The sequence below is a fragment of the Gopherus flavomarginatus genome, chromosome 4 (genome assembly GCF_025201925.1).
Source record: "Gopherus flavomarginatus isolate rGopFla2 chromosome 4, rGopFla2.mat.asm, whole genome shotgun sequence".
In the NCBI taxonomy this organism is placed as follows: domain Eukaryota; kingdom Metazoa; phylum Chordata; order Testudines; family Testudinidae; genus Gopherus; species Gopherus flavomarginatus.
In genome coordinates, this window is record NC_066620.1 from 106,907,289 (window position 1) to 106,929,595 (window position 22,307).

Sequence of the window (22,307 nt, forward strand, 5' to 3'; positions counted from 1 at the left end):
AAAGGGAGGACCCATGAGTCATGACAAAACCTGGTTCAGGTCCCATTGTGACACAGGTGGTCTAGCATATGGGAACGAATTGTCAAGGCCCTTCAGGAAGCAGGAGGTCAGAGTGGGAGAAGATCAAGTGCCCTTGTCAATATGGCCACCAGGTGTACCCTGACTGAGGCAATTGCCAGTCCTTGGGTCCTAAAGGACAGGAGGTAGTCCAGGATAAGATGGAGGGGTGCAGAGGAGGGGGAGACACTCCGCTCACTTGGAGAACCTGGACCATTTCGCCATATATGTACGGCGCGTGGATGGCTTCCTACTTTCCAGGAGGACCCGCCTTACCTGCTTCAAACACCTGCTCTCCTCCTCGTCTAGCCATGGAGAAACCATGCGGTCAGGTGGAGCACGGCTAGATTGGGATGGAGGAGGCAGCTCCCATCCTGGGAGAGGAGGTCCAAGTGAAGCAGCAGTGTCCTAGGGTGAGGAAGCCGCCAAGAAGTGAAGGAGGGTTCTGTACCAGTGTTGGCAGGCCCACGGCAAGGCTATGAGGATGACTCTCGCCTTGTCTGCTTTTACCTTTTGCAGGACTTTGTCAATGAGGGAGAACTGTAGGAAAGCGTAGAGGAGCCGGCCTGACCACCACAAGAGGAAAGCATCTCGCCCCAGGAGCAGAACTTGGGGCAACGCCAGTTCTGGTGGGTTGCAAAGAGGTCGGCCTAGGGAACTCCCCAGTCTCAGAAGAGCTGGTGTGCAACCTCCAAATGGAGCGACCACTCATACTGGGGGGAGAAGACCCTGCTGAGGTAAGCTGCTTGCGTATTGTGGACGCCTGGGAGGTATATGGCCCTCAGGGAGATATTGTGGGCTATACAGAACTCCCATAGGCTCAGAGATTCCCGACAGACGGCTAGAGAGTGAGTCTCACCTTGCTTGTTGATGTAGTACATGGCGGTAGTATTATCCATGAGGACCCTGACCAGCCTGCCGCAAAGATGCTTGTGAAAGGCCACGCACGCCAACCAAACTTCCCTGAGCTCTTTGTCATTTATGTGAAGAGACAAGTTCGGATCGACCATGTCCCTTGGGCTTGCATGTCTCCTGTATGGGCTCCCCAACCCAGGGCTGATGTGTCAGTCGCCAGGTCTACAGACAGGCTGGCATCCCGAAAGGGAACCCCTTGCAGCATATTGCTCGGGCAAGACCACCATTGAACGGAAGCCAGTATCAGGGACGGAACCATGAGAACCCTGTCCAGCCCATCCCCGGCCTGAGAGAATTGGGAGGCTAGCCAGACTTGGAAGGCCTCATTCGGAGTCCAGCATGGAGGACTATGTACGTACATGCCGCCATGTGACCCAGAATTTGAAGGCATGCTCTCATCGTTGTCACCGGGAAAGCCGTGACCGAGGTGATGAGATCTCTCAGGGCCTCAAACTGGTCTAGGAGGTGAGAGGCTGTGGCCCTTGAAAAGTCCAGCAGCACCCCAAAGAACTCTATGCACTGAACTGAAGCTAAGGTTGATTTGGTCTCGTTCACCACTAGGCTGAGACTGGCGCACGTCGAGAGGAGCAGCTCCACATGGGTCTTTACCTCAGAACGCGATTCACCCTTGAGAAGCCAATCGTCCAGGTATGAGAAGATCTGTATCGCCTCCCGCCTGAGGTAGGCTGCTACCACAGCCATACACTTTGTGAAAACCCTGGGTGCCGTGGATAGGTCAAATGGAAGGATTGCAAACTGGTAGTGGTCCAGCCCCACTAGGAAGCAAAGGAAGTGCCTGTGCCCCTCGAATATATGAATGTGGAAGTACACACACATCCTGGAGGTCCAGGGACACACATCAGTCCCTCGGGTCCAGAGAGAGGATAATAGAGGCCAGGGACACCATGCGGAACTTGGAGCCAGCCAGAAAACTGTTTAGGCCCCAGAGGTCCAGGATGGGCCTGAGGCCCCCTTTGGCCTTCAGGATCAAGAAGTACCCTTTGCCCTGGAATTCTACTGGTACTCTTTCCACCACCCCCAGGTACAGTAAATGGTCCACCTCCTGCCGTAGGAGGTGGGCATGCTCTGGGTGCCCCGAGTACACTGTGGAGGGCGGCTGGTTTGGAGCGGGTGAGGTGAATTGCAACATGCAGCCCTTGGAAATGGTGCTGAGGACCCAAGTCATGCAGAAGGCAACAAACAGTTGCAGAACTTTATTAATCAGGGGGTCTCCCTGGCAACTGGCCCAGTGCCCCCTTGCAAATAGTCAAAAACACTTCTTTCCCTGCCTCTTGCCCTTAGAGGGTCCAGGCTGCGGGGCAGAGTGGGATTGTCACTGAGACCAGCATTTTTGGTCCCTCAGTCTTATATGGGGGCTCCTCGCAGGTTGAGCCGATGGCTGCAGTTTGGCTTTGTCCTTAGCTGGAGGAATGCAGAGGCCCCTAGGTCTGCAGGGTGGTACAGGAGTCCTTCATGCCATGCAGCCTGACATTTGCCTGGTCTGCAAAGAGCGCTTTCCAATCAAATGGGAGGTCTTGCATAAGAGATTGGGCCCCCATCGACAGTCCAGACAAGAGGAGCCACAGTGCCCTGCGCATGGAAATTACTGAAGCCATTGAGCAGGCCAAGGGGGACAACACGTTAAAGAGGGAATTGGAAGGCCCTCCATTTCCTTGGCCTGCAGCTGGAGGCTGGATGCCACCCTCTTCAGCAGGTCTTGGTGCGCCTTAAAGTCCTCCTGAGGGATTGATGGTGGGGGAGCCATTATGGTGTTGTCCGGTGCCAGGGAAAGGGCCGGCACAGAGCCATGGGCCTCAGCCAGTACCAGCGGGTCGAGCCCCAGATCAGAGTCCGGACGCGGGTCTCTTAGACGGCCAGATGATGCTGATGGGGTCTGAGACACTCCGGCAACCGAGCCATGGCGCCCAATGGCACCATTGTCCCTGCCACGGGGCGCCTTGCCACTGACCCAGCTGAGGGCCCGGTGGCGGTAGTTGTCCCAGCTGGACCACGCGGGTCGGGGATGGGTGGCTGGATGCCGAGGCCGAGGTAACCGTTGAGTGCACGGTCTCATAAGAACAGTGTGTGTGGTGGTGCCTACGATGTTGCCTCCCTCGGGACCTGAGCCTCAACATTGAGGACCAGTACTCGCCCAAAGTGCTACTTCGGTACCCATGATGGAGGCAGGAGCTCTGGTGCCGAGTCATCGCAAGGGGAATCCCGAGCGCGATGTCTAGTTGAGCAGTAACTGGAACGAGAATGACGACGCCTATCCCATCGAGACCGGTTGCAGTAGTCGTGTCGCAAAGGGAAACGTTCCCGGCACCTATCTTGGTGCCTGTGCTCACTGGCAGGCAGCGTAGAGGGTCCTCAAGACTCTCGTGCAGATGGTGACCGGGATGGCCTGGTCGGCGTTCAGGGAGAGCACGAGCTGCTGGACTATCGGTCGCTGCATGCTGAATGGTGCAGGGACCAGTCCTCAGAGTAGGAACTGCAACCTGCAGGAGAGGTCTGATGGGCACCCAATGGAGGCTTGCCCCAAAATCGGGGAGCCATCACCGGCTGCAAGCCTGGAACCGGCAAACTCAATGTCTTTCGAAGCCTGCATCGCCTCCGGCATTGATGGCATCCATACCGGCAGAGATGGAGGCCTTGAGCCCAGGGGGGTGGGGAGGATCATAGGCTGCCTGACATGGGACCAGCCTCCCCTCTTTCCTTGTCTCAGCACCGCTGCAAGGTATGGCCCTTTCCCTGTTTCCTGGAGGAGGGAGTGGTGCCGGCTGGTAGAGATGGCCTCGCTATGCACCAATGATGCGGCGACGGGTGCTGAGTCCACCTGGCATGCCGGAGTTGGGGCCCAACATTGATTCCATGAGGATAGCACCGAGTCTAATGTGTCTCTCCTTCTTGGTCCGCGGCTTGAATGACCTGCGGATCTTACAATATTTGCTGATGTGAGTCTCAACCAAGCACCGGAGGCACTCAGCATGCGGGTCACTCCTAGGCACCAAAAGGCGACAGGAGTCGCACAACTTGAAGCCTGTGGCACGGGGCATGCCCCGAGCCCACTCTAACAACTGAAGTAACAATCCCAGGAATGGTACCACTAAGGTCAAGTAGAAAGGCTGCAGCAGAGCTGGAGCACTAAGTTCTGACTACCTTCACTGGCAGCAAGGAGGAACTGAGGGTGGGGAAAGTGTGCAGCTCCCCTTATAGTGCGGTATAGAAGTGCCACTCTAGGGGTTGCAGCAGCGCTCCCCTAGTACGGGTACTGCTAAGGGAAAAACTTCCAGCACCAGTGCATGTGGCGAGCATGCACACCTACTGTGGAATACACATGAGCCATCACTCAAAGAAAAAGAATGAGTCTCCCTTCTGAAGCATCATTAAATTGGGTAAGACAACTATTGTCTTTTAAAGCCTTTGATATTCAAAAAATATCAGTCATATACTATTCTTGTATCATTTGTCTGTCAGCTACTAAAAATATATATATCTAAAAAAAACAGGATTTGAATGAAAATTTGATTACCTTCCAGGCAATAGTACTATGCACATATACATGTCTGGGGCCACATTTTTATTGAAAGACTTTCAGCACCTAAGTAACTACATCTTTTTCAATGAGTGTAAATAAGTAAATTTCCTAGCAGAGAATAATTGACTGTTCTTACAGCTCCTCAAGTTAGATACTCAGGTTGAAAAATAAAAAGGCACCATATATGGGACCCACAAAAAATGACAAACTGGAGGCACTTCACGAAAAGGATCACCAAGATACGAAGAGGCTCATAGGAACTAACATATATGTCAGCAGACTGAACTGAATACGTATAGACTCACAAAAAATCTACAAATATCCAAAGGTGCTGATTTCAAAGAAGTGAAAGAATTGTTCCAAATGTTGCAGAGAGAAATGGCTAGGGGCAAAGAAATGAGACTGAAACAAGGAAAAATTGTGACTCAACATCAGAATTATTTATTTATTAAACAAGATGATCAGTATGTGTATGGAAAAAGTCTTCCAGGGTCAGTTATGGGAGTTCCCATCATGGGAAATACTCAAAAATAGACTCACTCTGATATATGTGACTATTGAACAGTGATAACCCTGCATGCTACAGAAAAGGAATGGGATTAGATGACCTATGAGGGCCTCTCATTTCCACGAGTTTATAACCAATATTTTGACTACTTAAAACAGCAAGATTAGATTTACCATGTGCAATATTTACACTCAACAGAGCCTTGAAGTTACCTTTGATTCAGGTTTATCCAAGATGTGTTTAAGCGGTCAGTGATTTCTTTCACCTTCCTTGTGTCATCATCACTGTAGTCCAGAAGAAGTTTATTAGAGAGGTTATTGAATGCAGCCACAGTTATGTCCCCTTTACGCAGTTCTTGTATTAGCAGCTAAGGAGAAATTTCAGAACAAATCAAGTCAGTAAAAAACAAACAAACAAGGCACCAGCGCAAACTTAAAATCAAAGTCTGATTTCTTGCACGCACTGACTATAGAACATGTTTATATGCATATTTTCTTGTCTGATCTAAATCCTCTATTATTAAGGCACTATAAATTTCAATAGATGCTAATGAACTATTCAAAACAGAAATGAGAGAGAAGAAACTTGCCAAAGAGAACAAGGGACTACACAAATTCTGTTCTGCATTTCATTGCCCATCTTGCTAGATGGTAAGCAAAATACAGAGTAAAAATAAAGGCGAACTTCAAATTAGAAATATTTTTCAAAAAGTTTGTCTCACATCATTTTTCTAGCACAGTTTGCCAAGTAAAACCTCTAAAATGTTATGAGACATAAACCTCCTGCCATTAACAATGGGAGGAGTTGGAATTTTTCTTCAGGATCTGTAGGCATGCTCTCTTTAAGGGGATGAAATGCCATACTTGGTAAACAAAGATCAGAAGTGCATGTCTGTTTACAAACAAATAATATGCAGATGTACATTACATATTAACTTTAACCTCACCTAACTTTAGTTCAGTCTTGTCCTACTCCTCCCCTAGCCCACTCTGTCCTTCCTTGCATCAGAGAGGTATGGCTCATCTCTGAGAATCTCTCATGTCCTAGGGGGACAGCAGTCAGCACTAAGGCAGTTGGACTTTCCTATGTACTACAACGGATTTATTGGAATACCAAAAGCAGGGAGCCTCATGAGGGATGGAGGATACATTTATTCCAAGCGGTTCATAATAAGAGGTCCTTAAAGGCCTTTGCACTCTGCATTTGTGGTGACAATTCAGGTCAATTTTGGAATCAGTTGGCCCATTTCTAATAATTACTTCCACTGTCTCCAGTAGGGCTCATAAGTTGCTGTGAAGTAACATGCACTATACTCAGTGACTGTATGATAAGCTTGCGTCAGCACATATCATTAATTCTGTGCTAAAGTAAGGGCATTTATTAGATGGAGATATTAAGTGAATGTGATATAAACACATACAGACACACACACACACACCCCCCAAAAACTCACTACTTTTCACTAAACATGAGGCTCAGGAATTCTGAACAAAAATAAATGGCTATTTAGAATATATAATTACATATAAACAAAGCTATATATTCAAACAAGCACAGAGAACCTGTCAAGGATGTTATCAAGACTGAATCATACACTTTTAAGTCAGAGAAGACCCTTTGCTGACCCAATGAAGTCATACAGTCAGAGGAAGGAATTAGAAAGCATGAACAAATCTTACTTTGCTTTCAGAGATCTGTTTGATAAGTGTCTCTTTAGGAGCCTGCAGAAGCATGTGCAGATGGATATCATACTGTTCTATGAGCTGTTCCATTTCTTGCCTGTGCTGATCCCATTGCATGCTGTCAGAAAGCATGTATTTTAGCTGCTGCTGCCGTACTTCCACACCATGCTGAGTATTGTCCCACTGGTTCTTGACCTTCTCTACTGCAGAGGAGAATGCAGGAAGTTATAACCTGAAGTTCACACCCACTAGCCATGACTTCATTATCTACTGTTCCCTGTGACCACCAGAACTGGAGCAAACCATCTGTATACAGAGCTGCTGCAAGACCCATAAAAATAATTCTGCTGCATATCAGTATTCATACTCGCAGAAGCAAGAAAAAAAGGCAAGTGTTTATACAGATTAGCCAATGGATAAACAATAGTGAATAGGGTTAGGAAGACTGTTTTTATTAACGCATATATAGTCAGTCCACCATAGTCCAATTACAGTGAGACGCAAAGTAATAAAGTGTGGGTTTAAGGCCACATCTACACTAGAAAAGGTTTGCCAGGATAGCCATTGATAGCTGGCTAACCCTCATAGTGAAGACACAGCTTACAACTGCAGAAAAGTGCTTATGCCAGTATAGCTTATACTGGCCTCTTGACTGCAATAAGCTATACTGGTCAGCATATTTTTATGCTGGTATAACTGCCTCTACACTAGGGCTTTTTCCAATACGGAAATGTCACCCAAAAGAAAAAATAATCACATCCCTACTCTGTATTAATATAATCAAAAACAGTTTCTAGTGTAGACTTATGTAGCTTTTACAATAATATACAATAACCATGCATTACAATGTATTTTCTTCAAATATTACCAGTTCAAGAGGTGTTAAGAAGACTTAGCTCTGTTGAAAGTTAGAAGCGGTAGTAACAAACTATGCTGTTACTAGAACTAGAGGTAAACTAAGAAACTTAAGATGTCAGATTTTCTGACTGCAGAATTATAAAATGACCTATTACTCTAGAATTTTGACCAATTTTCATCATACTTTGAAGAAATATTTTCCTTTGCATTTAGGGTAAAGCTTGGCAATGCTCTGCACTATCAAATTATACCAGCCTAAGTTACAGAAGTGGCTCTAGGTTCATAGAGAACTTGGTTGCAGCCTTAACAATGAGCAGACCCATCTCTCCTGGACAGATTTAAATCCTGCCCATCCTGCTCACACAAATAACTCGCTTAAAGTTAATTTAAGTAATAATTACCAATGAATTATGTAAAGCCTATAGTCAGGAGCATATTGCTCCACTGAACTTTTAAGTAGAATTTTGCAAAGAAATCTATGGAGAGTTTCACTTCTATATTGACGGTATGATATGGGTCTCTGTTATGCTTGATTCTAATTTATATTTATCAGCTCCAGGGGGTATTTATTTTGCTGTTAAACAGATATAAGTGGGTATCAAATACACTTGGTACTCAAGTCATTTTATTTTCCACATCTGAACAAAGGCAAAGGAAAGGGCCATATTGAATTTAGTGGCACTTATATGAATTCCAATCCTCTGTAAGTGATTTCAAAGTATTCTAAGCCATAAGAGTTCTCTTATCTGCATGAGAGCCTCTTTACTCATCCTCTGCCAGTAAGAAATGCTACACTCAGCTTCACAACTCTCTCACTGAAGAATACTGACAATGACTTATACCAGAAAAGCTATTGTATTGATACATAAAATGTACTAGAGTCATCAACTGCAACCTGACAGTAGCTTCAGGATAATTTCAGGCATGACTTCAGTAGTGCTAAATTAGAGCTATGAAGAAAGAGCTCCAGCACTCCTAACAGAAAATAGAAAAATGTTACTATCTTGAATAAAATGTTAGGTTCAAAACCAAACAGCAGTTGCTCGTGAAAAAAAGACGGTTACTCACCTGTGTAACTGTTGTTCTTTGAGATGTGTTGCTCATATCCATTCCAGTTAGGTGTGCGCGCCAAGTGCACGTTCGTCGGAGATTTTTTACCCTAGCAACACTCGGTGGGCCGGTAGGGCGCCCCCTGGAGTGGTGCCGCTATGGCGCCTGATATATACCCCTGCCGGCCCATCCACTCCTCAGTTCCTTCTTGCCGGCTACTCCGACAGAGGGAAAGGATGGCGGGTGTGGAATGCATATGAGCAACATATCTCGAACAACAACAGTTACAAAGGTGAGTAACCGTCTTTTCTTCTTCGAGTGCTTGCTCATATCCATTCCAGTTAGGTGATTCCCAAGCCTTACCTAGGTGGTGGGGTTGGAGCAAGACGTTGCAGAATGTAAGACCGCTGAGCCAAAGACGGCATCGTCTCTGGCCTGCTGGACCAATGCATAGTGCGATGCAAAGGTGTGGATGGAAGACCAGGTGGCCGCGCGGCAGATTTCCTGTATGGGAACTTGGGCCAAGAATGCGGCAGATGAGGCTTGAGCCCGAGTCGAGTGGGCGGTGAGATGGCCAGTCGGAGCGTGAGCCAAGTCATAGCATGCCCGAATACAGGATGTCACCGAAGATGCAATACGCTGGGAAGAGATTGCCATGCCCTTCATACGTTCTGCCACCACTACAAATAGCTGAGGTGAATGCCGGAAGGGTTTGGTCCTCTTGATGTAAAACGCAAGAGCCCTGCAGACATCCAGAGTATGCAGCTGCTGTTCCCGTCGCGATGAGTGCGGCTTTGGAAAAAAGACCGGCAGGAAGATGTCCTGATTAATGTGAAAGGCAGAGACGACCTTAGGGAGGAACGCCGGGTGTGGTCGCAGCTGTACCTTGTCCTTATGGAATACCGTATACAGAGGATACACAGTCAATGCTCGAAGTTCTGAGACTCATCTAGCCGAGGTGACAGCGACTAGGAATGCTGTCTTCCAGGACAGGTACAGCAGCGAGCACGTGGCTAAAGGCTCAAAGGGGGGCTCCATGAGCCTGGTTCAGATGAGGTTCAGGTCCCAGGTAGGAGTTGGGCGTTTGACCTGCGGGTAGAGTCGCTCCAAGCCCTTGAGGAATCTGAAGACTATAGGGCGGGAAAAAATGGAACTGCCAGCTTCCCCAGGATGGAAGGTGGAAATAGCTGCAAGATGCACTCTTAGAGAAGAGATCGCCAGACCTTGCTCTTTGAGAGACCATAAATAGTCCAAGACAGTGGGGAGCAATACAGATTGCAGAGACAGGTCCTGCTGGGAGCACCAGTGACAGAAGCGCTTCCATTTAGTGAGGTATGTTGATCACGTGGAGGGCTTTCTGCTTCCCAGCAGCACCTGTTGCACTGCGGCGGAACAACGCAACTCCAGTTGGCTCAACCAGACAGCAGCCATGCTGTCAGATGAAGGGACTGCAGGTCCGGGTGGTGCACCCTGCCGAAGTCCTGTGTGATCAGGTCCGGGCAGAGTGGTAGGGGAATCGGGTCTGACAGAGACAGGTCAAGCAGCATGGTGTACTAATGCTGCCTCAGCCAAGCCAGAGCGATCAGGATAAGGCGGGCTTTGTCCCTGTGGAGCTTGAGTAGAACTCGGTGGACGAGAAGAAACGGTGGGAAGGCATAACAGAGGTGGCCCGTTCACGGAATGAGGAACGCGTCCGACAGGGAGCCCGGGGAGCGACCTTGTAGGGAGCAGAATACCTGGCATTTCCTGCTCACTCTGGAGGCAAACAGGTCTATGTAGGGAAAGCCCCACCTCCAGAAAACCGAATGGAGAATGTCCGGACGGATGGACCACCCGTGCGACAGGAAGGACCTGCTCAGATGATCTGCGAGCGTGTTCCGGACTCCTGGGAGGAAGGAGGCTACTAGGTCTATGGAGTGGGCTACGCAGAAGTCCCACAGTTGGATCGCTTCCTGACACAAGGGGGAGGATTGTGTCCCTCCGTTTGTTTATGTAATACATGGCCGTTGTGTTGTCCATGAATACAGCAACACAATGGCCCTGCAAATGGCTCTGGAACACTTGGCATGCCAGCCGGACCGCTCTCAGCTCTCTGACATTGATGTGTAGCGTCAACTCCTGGGACAACCAAAGGCCTTGGGTGCGCAGGTGCCCTAGGTGAGCACCCCAGCCCAGAGAGGACACGTCCGTTGTTAGGGACGTGGAGGGCTGGGGAGGATGGAACGGCAGACCTGCACACACCCGGGATGATATTCGCCACCAGTCGAGGGAGCCTAGAACGCTCGGTGGAACTGTCAGAATGATGTCTATGGCGTCTCTGCCCGGCCGATAGATGGAGGTGAGCCAGATTTGTAGAGGACACATTCGCAGTCTGGCATGCTTTGTGACGAACGTGCATACAGCCATGTGACCGAGGAGACCAAGGCAAGTGCGAGCCAAGGCTGTTGGAAAGCTCTGAAGACTTTGGACGAGGGAGACTATGGCCTGAAACCAGTGTGGGGGTAAACTGGCCGTTGCAAGGTTGGAGTCCAGCATTGCCCCGATAAACTCTATCCTCTGTGTAGGCACCAGAGTGGACTTGTCTAAATTGATGATCAGGCCTAGACACATAAACAGGTCCTTGATGATGGTCACATGGCTGATGACTTGTGCCTCGGAGGCCCCTCGGATAAGCCAGTCGTTGAGGTAAGGGAAGACGTGTATTCGACGACGGTGTAGGGAAGCAGTGACGACCGCCATACACTTCGTGAAGAAATGAGGGGCCGAGGAGAGGCCAAAGGGGAGGACAGTAAACTGGTAGTGTCAATGATTTACCACAAAGCGCAGATACCACCTGTGCGGGGGATAAATTGCAATGTGGAAATATGCATCCTTCATGTCGAGAGCGACGTACCAATCTCCGAGATCCAGGGAAGGAATGATGGTTCCAAGGGATACCATGCGGAACTTGAACTTTTTGATGAATTTGTTCAGTCCTTGCAGGTCTAGAATAGGCCGGAGGCCCCCTTTTGCCTTGGGAATTAGGAAATATCGGGAATAAAACCCCTTGCCCCTTAATTCCTCCGGTACCTCCTCTATAGCTCTGACTGAGAGGTGCCTGCGGACCTCCTGGATGAGGAGTTGCTCGTGAGACGGGTCCCTGAAGAAGGACGAGGAGAGGTGGGGGTGAAACAAACTGAAGATGGTATCCAAGCTCCACCGTACATAGGACCCAACGATCTGAAGTCAATTGGGACCACGCAGGGAGGAACGGGGTAAGGCGGTTGTAGAACTGAAAGGGATCCGGGGAGGCAATTGGTACACTGCTCTCGGGTGCACCCTCAAAAGTTTGATTTGGGTCTGGTGTTGGTTTGGTGGGACCGGAATTGTTACCCCCTTGAGGTCAAGACTGACGTCTGCGGTTGGTGCGACCTCGTCTTCTGGCAAGGTCTTGTCTTGGCCGAGGTGGGAGGTAAGGGCGCTGAGGTTGGGAGTGGAATGACCGTCTTTGAGTCTGAGGCGTATGCATTCCCAACAAATGCATAATTATGCAGTTGTCCTTCAGACTCTGCAGTCTGGGGTCCCTCTTTTGCGAGAACAAGCCTTGTCCATCAAACGGTAAGTCTTGTATGGTATGTTGCAGCTCAAGTGGCAGGCCAGACACTTGCAATTATGATATACGTCGCATGGCTATGCCAGAGGCAACCGTCCCAGCCGCCGAATCGGCAGCATCTAGTGAGGCTTGTAAGGATGTCCTCATGACACTCTTCCTCTCCTCCAGGAGTGCTGTAAATTCCTGGCGGGAATCCTGCGGAACCAACTCGGTAAACTTCCCGACCGCCTCCCAGGTATCGTAATTGTATCTGCTCAGGAGGGCTTGTTGGTTCACCACGAGGAGTTGGAGGCCTCCTGCGGAATAGATTTTCCGTCCCAACAAATCCATGCATCTGGCCTCCCTAGATTTAGGTGCGGGGGCTTGTTGGCCATGGCGCTCCCATTCATTGACGGACTGTACCACCAATGAAAAGGAAGAAGGGTGCACATAGAGGTACTCATACCCCTTGGAAGGCACCATGTATTTCCGTCAGACCTCCCTGACTGCGGGTGGGATGGAAGCCGGGGATTGCCAGATAGTGCCTGCTCTAGCCTGGATCTAACGGATGAAGGGGAGAGCCACTCTGGTTGGTGTCTCTGGGGACAAGATGCTAATCACCGGGTCCTCCACCTCTGGAACCTCCTCTACTGGAAGGTTGATATTCTGGGTGACATGCCACAGAAGGTCCTGGTGTGACCGGAGGTCAATTGGAGGTGGCCCCGACAATGATGTCCCCGCTACTGCCTCATCCGGGGAAGAGGAGGATGACAGCCCCGGGACGAGTGGGTCCTGCACTGAGGCCTGGTCCAGGGGGGACCTCCGTCTCCGGAAGATCATGCGGGTCCGGTGCATGTGCACTGGTTTCCTCTGTACCAGCAGGGGGAGGTCTGCTGATGGTGGCCTCGGGCACACGGTGCTTTGAGTGACCGGAGCATGATGGGCCAGTTGGTTTGCCTCGGGCTTGACGATAAGCCCAAGGTGTCCAAAAGGACCACTGATGAGGTCCGTGGTCCAGGCCATGGGCATGCGTATCCGAATCCCCGTAGGAGGCACTGTTTGCATGGGAGGAGATGGATGGATGACGCGAAGGCCACGGAGGAGCTGAAGTCGATTGGACCAGGTCTCTGCGTCCATTGGACTTTTTGCTGCGCAGTACCAGCGAACGGTACCGGGAGTCGTAGCGGTGCCGGGAGCGGGACTGGGACCTGCGACCAACGCGGTGCCGGGAGGTCGACCGGTGCCTTACGTCTCCATGCCAAGATCGGCTGTGAGAGGTACGGCAGTGCCGGGATCTGGACCGGTGCCCAGAGTACCGCGAAGGAGACCGGGATCTCGAGTGGTGCCGCGAGTACGACTGGTACCGGGATGGAGAACGGTACTGAGACTGCGAGCGGCGCCAGGATTGGGAATGATGGCAGGACCGAGAGTGTCCGTGGGACCTGGATCGGGACCGGCGGCGTTCGATAGGGCCAGGCGAAGATGGCCTCATCATGGCGGGCTTGCCCAATGACTGAACAACCCACACCGGCGGTGCCGGGGGGTGGGGCAGCTCAGGCTCCGTCAAAGCAATTAGTTCCCGAGCCGTGGAGAAGGTCTCCAGCATGGAGAGCACTACGAGCTCGACCACAGCGTGCGCCGGGGAGCTGGTAGGCACCGGACTCTACAGCTCTTGTGAGACCGGAATCAACGGTGCGGAGGCAAGCGGTTCCGCGGCAGTTGACGGTGCCGGGCAGTCCTCCATGGTTGTACACTCTGACTGTGGTGTAGATACAGGTGCCGCAGGAGCCTTGTACCTCTTGCTCCTCGGGGAGAGGGAGCGGTGCTGGCCAGAAAGTTGAGCGGGTGAAGGCTGGTGCCGACAAGTCTTTAGTGGAACTGTACGCTCCGGTGCGGAGGGGGCACTTGTCCCCGGTGCCGGAGTCGGTGCCAAGGATGGAGGAGTTACAGCTGCCTCCATCAAAAGTTGCTTCAGGCGAATGTCCCGCTCTTTCTTCGTTCGGGGCTTGAAAGCCTTGCAGATTCAGCACTTGTCCGCAAGGTGGGATTCGCCCAGGCACTTTAAACAGAAGTCGTGCGGGTCTCTTGTGGGCATCGGCCGATGACAGACCGTGCAGGGTTTGAAGCCTGGTGAACCGGGCATGGGCCCCGGTACCGGGGGAGGAGAAGGGGCTAGACCCCGATCCTCTTTAACTATATATACACAACTACTATAAGAACTACTAATATAACTGTTAACTAGAACTACAGAAAAGGAACTATGGACACAATAACTATATAACAAGCGAATAGCTAGGGAGGTGGAGATCAGCTAAGCCGCGCTCCACTGTTCAAACAACCAACACGGGCGGCAAGAAGGAACTGAGGAGCGGATGGGCCGGCAGGGGTATATATCAGGCGCCATAACAGCGCCACTCCAGGGGGCACCCTGCCGGCCCACCGAGTGTTGCTAGGGTAAAAAATCTCCGATGAACGTGCACGCAGTGCGTGCGCTCCTAACTGAAACGGATATGAGCAAGCACTCGAAGAAGAATCAGTGATTTCATTAAAACAGCAAAAGTGAAAACAATAGGAGTGAAAATGGTGTAACATTCTGCACTGGTTAATGACCTGAAGAGGAGAATCTCCAGAGCATTCAGGTCTCCCCTGCAAAGCTGGATGAAAAAAACTCTTGAGACAACTACCTACAGTGACTGTCCATTTAAACCAGGACTCAGATTTTTAAAAGTATTTAGGCATTGCGGCACTTATCGGTACAATGCTTAACTGACTTAGACAACTAAATCTCATTTTCAAGAAGGACTGCCAATGGGATTTAGGTTACTAAGTGCCTAACTCCCTTTTGAAAATGAGATTTTAGTCTCTTAAGTCAGTTAAGCATTGAAACACTGAGTGCAGCAATGCCTAAATAGCTTTAAAAATCTAAACCCAACTCACTATCTCTGAAGTTTTCATGGCATATTATTACAGATAAGAAATATCCTTTCTGTATTACAGATCAAGACTTCCCTCACCCCCATTATATGCTCAATTTAACCCTCAACTCTTCATCTCTATCACAGATTTTTTCCACTTTCAACACACAACTCAATTATCTTGGTTTTTACTTTTTTCCTTCTATACCCCAAATCCAACAAACAGGGACAAACACTAGCAAAGTCTTTATTGCCCTCAATTACAAAGTGTTGAGAACAGAGCAGTTCATAATGAACAAATAATGCATTATTTCTTTTATACCACTGAATAGGATGAACAGAATAAGCAGGAAGGATTTTGCAAGCAGTTCTCAAGCCTTTCATGAGCTACTCTGTACTGAGCTACCCAAGGTATCGCCCCACCTCCCCCCATACTTAAGAAATGGACAGTGAAGAAGCACCAACATTTTAATTAGTGATGAGTGTTTTTAAACAACACTGGGAAACTGAAAGTCACTTGACTGTTTTGACTGCTAAGTCCTAGATGCATACAAACTAGTCTGCTATAATAGGGGAAATGTTCATAGTTTACCAGGAAAGAAAATAATCGTTTATTTTAGTACAATGAAAAACTAACTATGCTTGCAAAAAAGAGGGAGAACTTACATTTCTCTGTGATCACTGTCCTAACATCTGAACTGGAAGTTTTATTTTTCAAATTTTGAGCCAAAGTAAAAACAGAATCCAGCTGAGGATGGCGCTGTTCTAAATCCTCTTTTGTTATCTGTAAGAATCAATATTTGATTTTTTTTTAATTAGAAAATGCAAATTTTAACATTATAAAAACATTTTCTGGACTACGTGTAGTTATGAACCTAAGACCAACTGTGCTTGTAGACAGCTGTAACCATCTTTATTTTACAAGTATAACATACTTTCGGTGTCACAGTATCATAAAGCTACTTTATTTTGATTGGCTATTATTGAAGATTCTGAAGTGCAGATTAATCTATGTGAACAACATATTAATTGGAAGTGCTGCACAATATTTTTGGCTGCCTCTTTTTTCTCTTTTGTAAATTAGTTTCTCACTATAAAACCTAACAGTAATCATTATCAAAGGAGAAAAAGAAAATCAGCCTGTTTGATACAATCAGAAATGTGAGTATCACATGATTTTGGCAAAATGATGACTAATTACTATACCCACATTTGATGAATGCTATGAAGTTAAAAAAAACTTCTCTAAATCTACCACACACTGAACTCTTCTTCAAAAAATTCTGACATTAGAAGTCACAATACAAACAGTTTCTTAGGAATTGCCTAGACTACAGTTTTTGGTCATGTTGTAACTCATGTTGATTAATTTACAATTATCATCAGTAAAATGATCATAAATGCTAATGTAGACACTCACAGACATCTATGCCTAGTCCTGGCTCAGCCTCACATGGACTGTGATCAGGAACAAACATTTGTGAGTGTCTAACATTAGCATTTACAACTGTTCTTCTAATTTAAAATTAAATGGAAATAAATTAACTTGCATTATAATACAGCCTAAAATACACTTATATTGCATAGATAATAAGCATGGCTTTCTAAACTGACCAAAAGCTGATGTACTGACTTTCAAAAAAAGGCATATACCAGCAAAGGATATTGGTAATGCCCCTACACATATACACTCCACATATAGCACTTTTTCTCCAAATCTAAAGGTCTAGGTGTAAAAACAGTACGGCCCTGGAGATGTAGGACAAGGGCTTAACAGGGGAAAGAAGAACAACAATTTTAGAACTACGATATCTACATCTATCTCTCTATATATCTATCGATATCTATAGATATAGATAAAAGATTTTTATTTCTCAGTCATTTTCAAATAACTCTGTACTAGCTGCAGTAAGATACAATGATTTTCTCTTTGTTTCTTCCCTCAGAATATACAGAAATTTGAAAAAAAAATATTAAAGTTGTTGTGGCGCATCAAGATTACTAGCTTCTCCAGTGAGACATACTTTCATTCGTGCAATTGTCCGATTGATCTCTTCTGCATTTCCCACAGTGACTATGTTTGACTTGAGCATCTGGTCAATCAACACCAGCCAATCAGCCAGTTCAGTTGTAGTTTTATCCAGATCAGCAGGTGCAGAATGTTCCAAAGCCTGCTGAGTCTGTACAGGAGCTTCAAAGGGAGAGGATACTAGCACCACATTTTGGACAGCAGGATAAGCTGAAACAGTAAATATAGTCAGCATTTTTTAAAAGATTCTTTCCCTAATATTTAAAAACATCAAGTCCAAAGTGACACTGGTGAGAACTACAAAAAATATGACATTTTCTGTAAGATCTACACATTCATGCCAGTGTCTACAGTGAAAGAATAGCAACAATGATATTTGAAGCACCTTGACAACAGCACGCGCGCACACACAAATCAGGGAAAACAAAATACATGTCGCTTGATTTTATACCAACAAAGAGCGACTCAATGATTCACATTCATTAGAAAACAACAATAGCTCCCAAAGAAGAAAACCTTGCAAAAAATCAAACTTGAATCATGATTTCTAGATATATAATAACTTGCTGAACTAAAAATATCAGGTCCAAAGAAGAGTGCATATGTCCTGGACATATAGATCTTGTTTCCAGTTGGGTAGGAAAGGCAACTACTGACCCACTCTCTGAAAGAGAAAAGTGACTTACCTTATAGTAACTGGAAGTTCTTTGAGATGTTTAGGCCCTATCTGTATTCCACTGTAGGCAGGCATGCACTCCATGCATCTGGAGTGGAGAGCTTTGAAAGCAGGCCATTGGTCCACACATACACCCTGACTCGAGCAGACCAACCACCTCAAGTTCCTTCTCCACCATGAATCACAGATGATCTGCAGCAGTGGGGAAGGAGGGTGAGTAGTGGAATAGAGATATGGTCCACACATCTTGAAGAACCTCCAGTTACTATATGGTAGGTAACTTTCTCTTCTACTTCGAGTGCTGGTCCCTGGGTGTATTCCACTGTGGATGACTGACAAGTAGTACTCAAACAGAAGGAGGGTGTGAGGTTGCAGATGGCAGAGCCAAATGAAGGAGTGTTGTTCCAAAAGATGCATCAGCAGAGGAGCCTCGTACCAAGGCATAGCGTCTAACAAAGACTGAGCTTCACAGAGCTGGCTTACAAATATCAAGTAGAGGCACTTCTTGAATCCACGTCATAAATGTTGCTTAAATTCTTGTTGAATGAGCTCTTATCCCATGAGGAGGAGGAAGATTAAACAACTGATAGAGAAAAATATGGCCAGAGATCCATTCTGAGATTGCTTGAGAGGATACAGCCTGACCCCTGACCCTTTTCACTATGGTGACAAAAAGTTTAGGGAATTTCCTGATTCTTTTCATTCTCTGCTGATAAAAGGCTAGGGCTCGCCCAATGTTGAGGGAATGGAGCCTCCTTTCTTTTAAGGATGTATGTGTTTTCTGGAAGAATACATGTAAATGGATAGACTGGTTCAGATGAAACTCAGACTACTCTGGGGTTGAATCTAGGGGCAAACATAATGAAACTTCATCCTTATGGCAGGATTGGCCATCAACACACCCTGATCACCAGCTCTCCTGGCTCAGGTGATTACTACCAGATACATGGAGCAAGAAAGCTAATGGTTCAAAAGGAGGCTTAGGGCATACTGAGAGAACAAGATTCAAGTTCCATTGAGGGTTTTTTTTGTTTTTTTTTTAAATAGACAGAGGGGTTCTGATTTGGCCCTTCTAGAATCTGCTAGTGGAATCCTTCCTACTATTAGAAAGGATGTTCTGTACAGCTTCAGTGCACAATTACTCTAAGGACGATGCTCATCCGGGCTCTGAGATGTAGTGGACACAAGTTGGGTTGCCTGATCTTGCCATTCCACTGAGTAAGGAGATTGGGAGACAGGAATAATGATCAGTGCCTGAGATACATGCGTAGGAATGTTTGGGAATCAAAACTGTCTGGGCCAGTTCAGGGCAATAAGAATAACTCATGCCCTGTCCTGCCAAATCTTGCACAAAACTTGACGCTGTAGTGGAGGGAAGGCATAGTTCATATGATCTGACCATGGAAGATGTAGAGCATTGTCCCGTGAGTGGCAACCCAGGGTTCTTCTAGAACAGTATATGTTGCATTTCCTATTTATTTGGGAGGCAGATTGGTGGAGAACCTCCACAGAGCAAAAATATTGTTTACCACAGAGTTGTGAAGCACCCATTCATGATCGGACCACAAAGTGTCAGCTGAGAGTCCGCTAGCACATTCTGATTTCCTGGGAGGAGGACTGCTAACAGGGCAATCTGATTATCAATACACCAGTTCCACAGACTAACCGCTTCTGTGCACAGAAGGGTGGATCTCACTTCAACTTTTTGTTGATGTAAAAGACAGTTGTGACACTGTCTGACATTATGGGGGGACGGAGACCTTGAACAAACAGGGGGAAGTTTTTGCAAGCCCTTCAAACTGCTTGTAGCTCATGGACGCTTGAAACATCCAGGTGCCTTGCACTGCACTGTTGTTCATGTGCGCTCCCATTAGGGATGTGTTGTTAATGATTGTCCTATCCTATGTGGAGGCAAGGAAGGGAACGCCAACGCATAGCTGGAGGGGATTCCTCCACCATGACAAGGATGACATCACTTTGCTGGGAACAGTCACTATGGCGTTCATGGACTGTTGGTTTGGCAAGCACATAGTTTGAAGCCACGCTTATAGGTGAAACAAAGGTGGAGTCTAGCAAAAGGTGTCACGTACGTGCATGCGACCATAAGTCGGGGGGGAGAGGTGGAGCGGTCTTGACAGGTACTCTGTGGCTGGTTATTATTGAGACTATGAATCAGTCACGGAAGCCACGGATTCTGCAATTTTACGAGATCTCCGTGACTTCTTGAAAATTCCAATAATTCAATCCGGGGCAGCAGGGCTTGGACTCCACCTTCAACAAATATGTGATTTATTGTTTACTGCCTCTGTCCTGACCTTGACTTTTAATAAAAAGACCCATGACAAAAATCGTAGCCTTAATTACGATCTTGTCCAGGGGTGGCCAATCTGTAGCTCCTGAACCGCATGCAGCTCTTCAGAGCTTAATATGCAGCTCCTTACCTAGGCACTGATTCCAGGGCTAGAGACATAGATGCAAACTTTCCAATGTGCTTGGGGGTTCTCACTTCTCGACCCCCTGCTCTGCCCCAAGCCCTGCCCCCCCACTCCACCCATTCCCCCAGGGCCCCTGCCCCTTCGCCTGCCATGCCCTCGCTCCTCCCTCCACTTAGCCTCCTGCGCACGAGAAATAGCTGATTTCAGGGGGAGAGCAGAGTAGGAGCTGATTGGTGGGGGGCCGCCAGCAGGCACTGGGGAGCAGATGGAGGGCTGCTGACGTATTACTGTGGCTCTCTGGCAATGTACATTGGTAAATTCTGGTTCCTTTTCAGGTTGGCCACTCCTGATCTAGTCTATGATACAGTTCATAGCCTGAAACAGCTATGTCCTGCTATGGGAGACTGTCAGTAAAATCCATACATTTTCAACAATTCAGAAAGTCATACTCACCCTGTAGTGCTTGGTAATTGGCTATCCTGAACCAGAGGCTAGAAGAAGAAAAGACCTTCCTTCCCAATAAGTTGGGGTAGATCAGGGTTGCTGCCTAGATCGCTCTGCAGTGGCTGAAGAACTAGGAGTAGGGTGAGAGAACAGGAATTCTGTCTCTTTGACAAAGACATACCGTTTTTCTGCCCCTTTAGGGATGGGGATTCTGGTAGCTTGGATATTCTAGACCACCCAAGCTGGTTCCAGGATGGCTTCATTAACTGGGAGGGCGATTGTACTGGAGCATGTCCCCAAGCTTGGGTTAAGGATCTTGAACCTCCTCAACAGGAATCTGCAGCTCCTGGAATTGATTATAGTCGTCGGGGGGAGATGGAAACAAAGTCGCCACCATGTCTGGCACTTAAGATGGCAATCTCATCAGATCTGATGGAAACACTGGATCTGGCGCATACTCCTCCTCAATAGGGTTCAGGGGCTGCTTCAGTTGTCCCTTCAAAGGGGAGGGAAGGAATGACTCCCTAGCAGACCAGACCAACAAGATGGCACTGATCCGATGGCCCCCAGTATAGCCAAAAGGATGGATCAAATGGGGGTCATGGTGGTCAACAATTCTGAGGTAGATGGTAAGGTGAAGGCAGGTCACAAGTTGGCCCAGGGTCTTCTGACTGGGTTGGAGGACGACAACATATAGGTTCATTGGGTGGTTCAGAATCTCCCAATGAAGAAAAAAAAATGATTCCAGTTCCATGGTGCTGCTGGAGGGAAATAGTAGCCCAGAAATGGAATGGGAGACAAACTCCTTTCAAAGGCCAGCTTCTCTGGTGGAGTTGTAACCTCTCTCAAAAAGGAGGGGATCCAAAGAAGTGGGAGACTCTGGGTCTGGGAGAGCAAAGATATCCTCAGGAATAGAATAGGGCTCAGCTCTTCCCAGAGTGAGAGGATTCCTGTCTGTCTGAACCACTGGAGCAGCAGTAAAGAAAATCTGTGCCACAACCGTTGCAGATGGTACTGTGGGTGACAAATGCTCTCAGCGATCAGTCTTCATCAGTGCTGGAGGATCCTGAGTTTGTGCTTGGGAGGTACTGGAGACACCAGTACAACCAGACCATGATTCACTGCCAGTGAAGCCCTTGTGAGCTCTCTTAGCAAGCCTCTGAGACTTAATACATTCTAAGTTCTCTTGGGCTGAGCTAATACTCAGTTTAGGCAAGACTGGATCCAACGACTTCTAAGTGGATTTGAAGGAAGATTTAGTCTCAAGTTTATGAGTATGCTCCCTCTTCTGTCAACAAGACCTTACCAAAGGCTCTGTGGAAGCACACTCCCTTGTTCCTGATTTGACACACTCTTTGCTTAGTCTGGCTAATGCAGAGGAAAGTGGGGTTGGAGGTTCCCTAGCCGTGGTCATATTGGGCCTCATGGCCTTTTCCATCAGGAGGCAAAGTTCCCACCCTTTCCACCTTGCTGCAATGTGGGTTTCCTCAAGGTGTACAAGGAGCAGTGGAGGTCGTCGCTGACCAAGAAGGATCGCGGGCTGGAAGCACAAGTTTTGAAGCCCGGAGTCCTGGGCATAGCCTAGTATCCAACCCAGACCATGCAGCGGTGAGAAGGAACAGGAGAAGG

General features: G+C 47.8%; 1 protein-coding gene across 2 annotated transcripts in view; it reads right to left on the minus strand.

The window, feature by feature from the left end:
- The window catches only part of UTRN (utrophin), a 565,218-nt gene that overhangs the window by 360,708 nt on the left and 182,203 nt on the right, over positions 1–22,307 (minus strand). For both annotated transcript variants that reach the window (XM_050949465.1, XM_050949463.1), the window contains 4 exons: positions 17,119–17,333; positions 15,761–15,878; positions 6,698–6,903; positions 5,231–5,385 (listed from right to left, as the gene is read on the minus strand). In XM_050949465.1, coding sequence (XP_050805422.1) covers positions 5,231–5,385; positions 6,698–6,903; positions 15,761–15,878; positions 17,119–17,333 — 694 coding nt within the window. The remainder of the gene's footprint in view (positions 1–5,230; positions 5,386–6,697; positions 6,904–15,760; positions 15,879–17,118; positions 17,334–22,307) is intronic.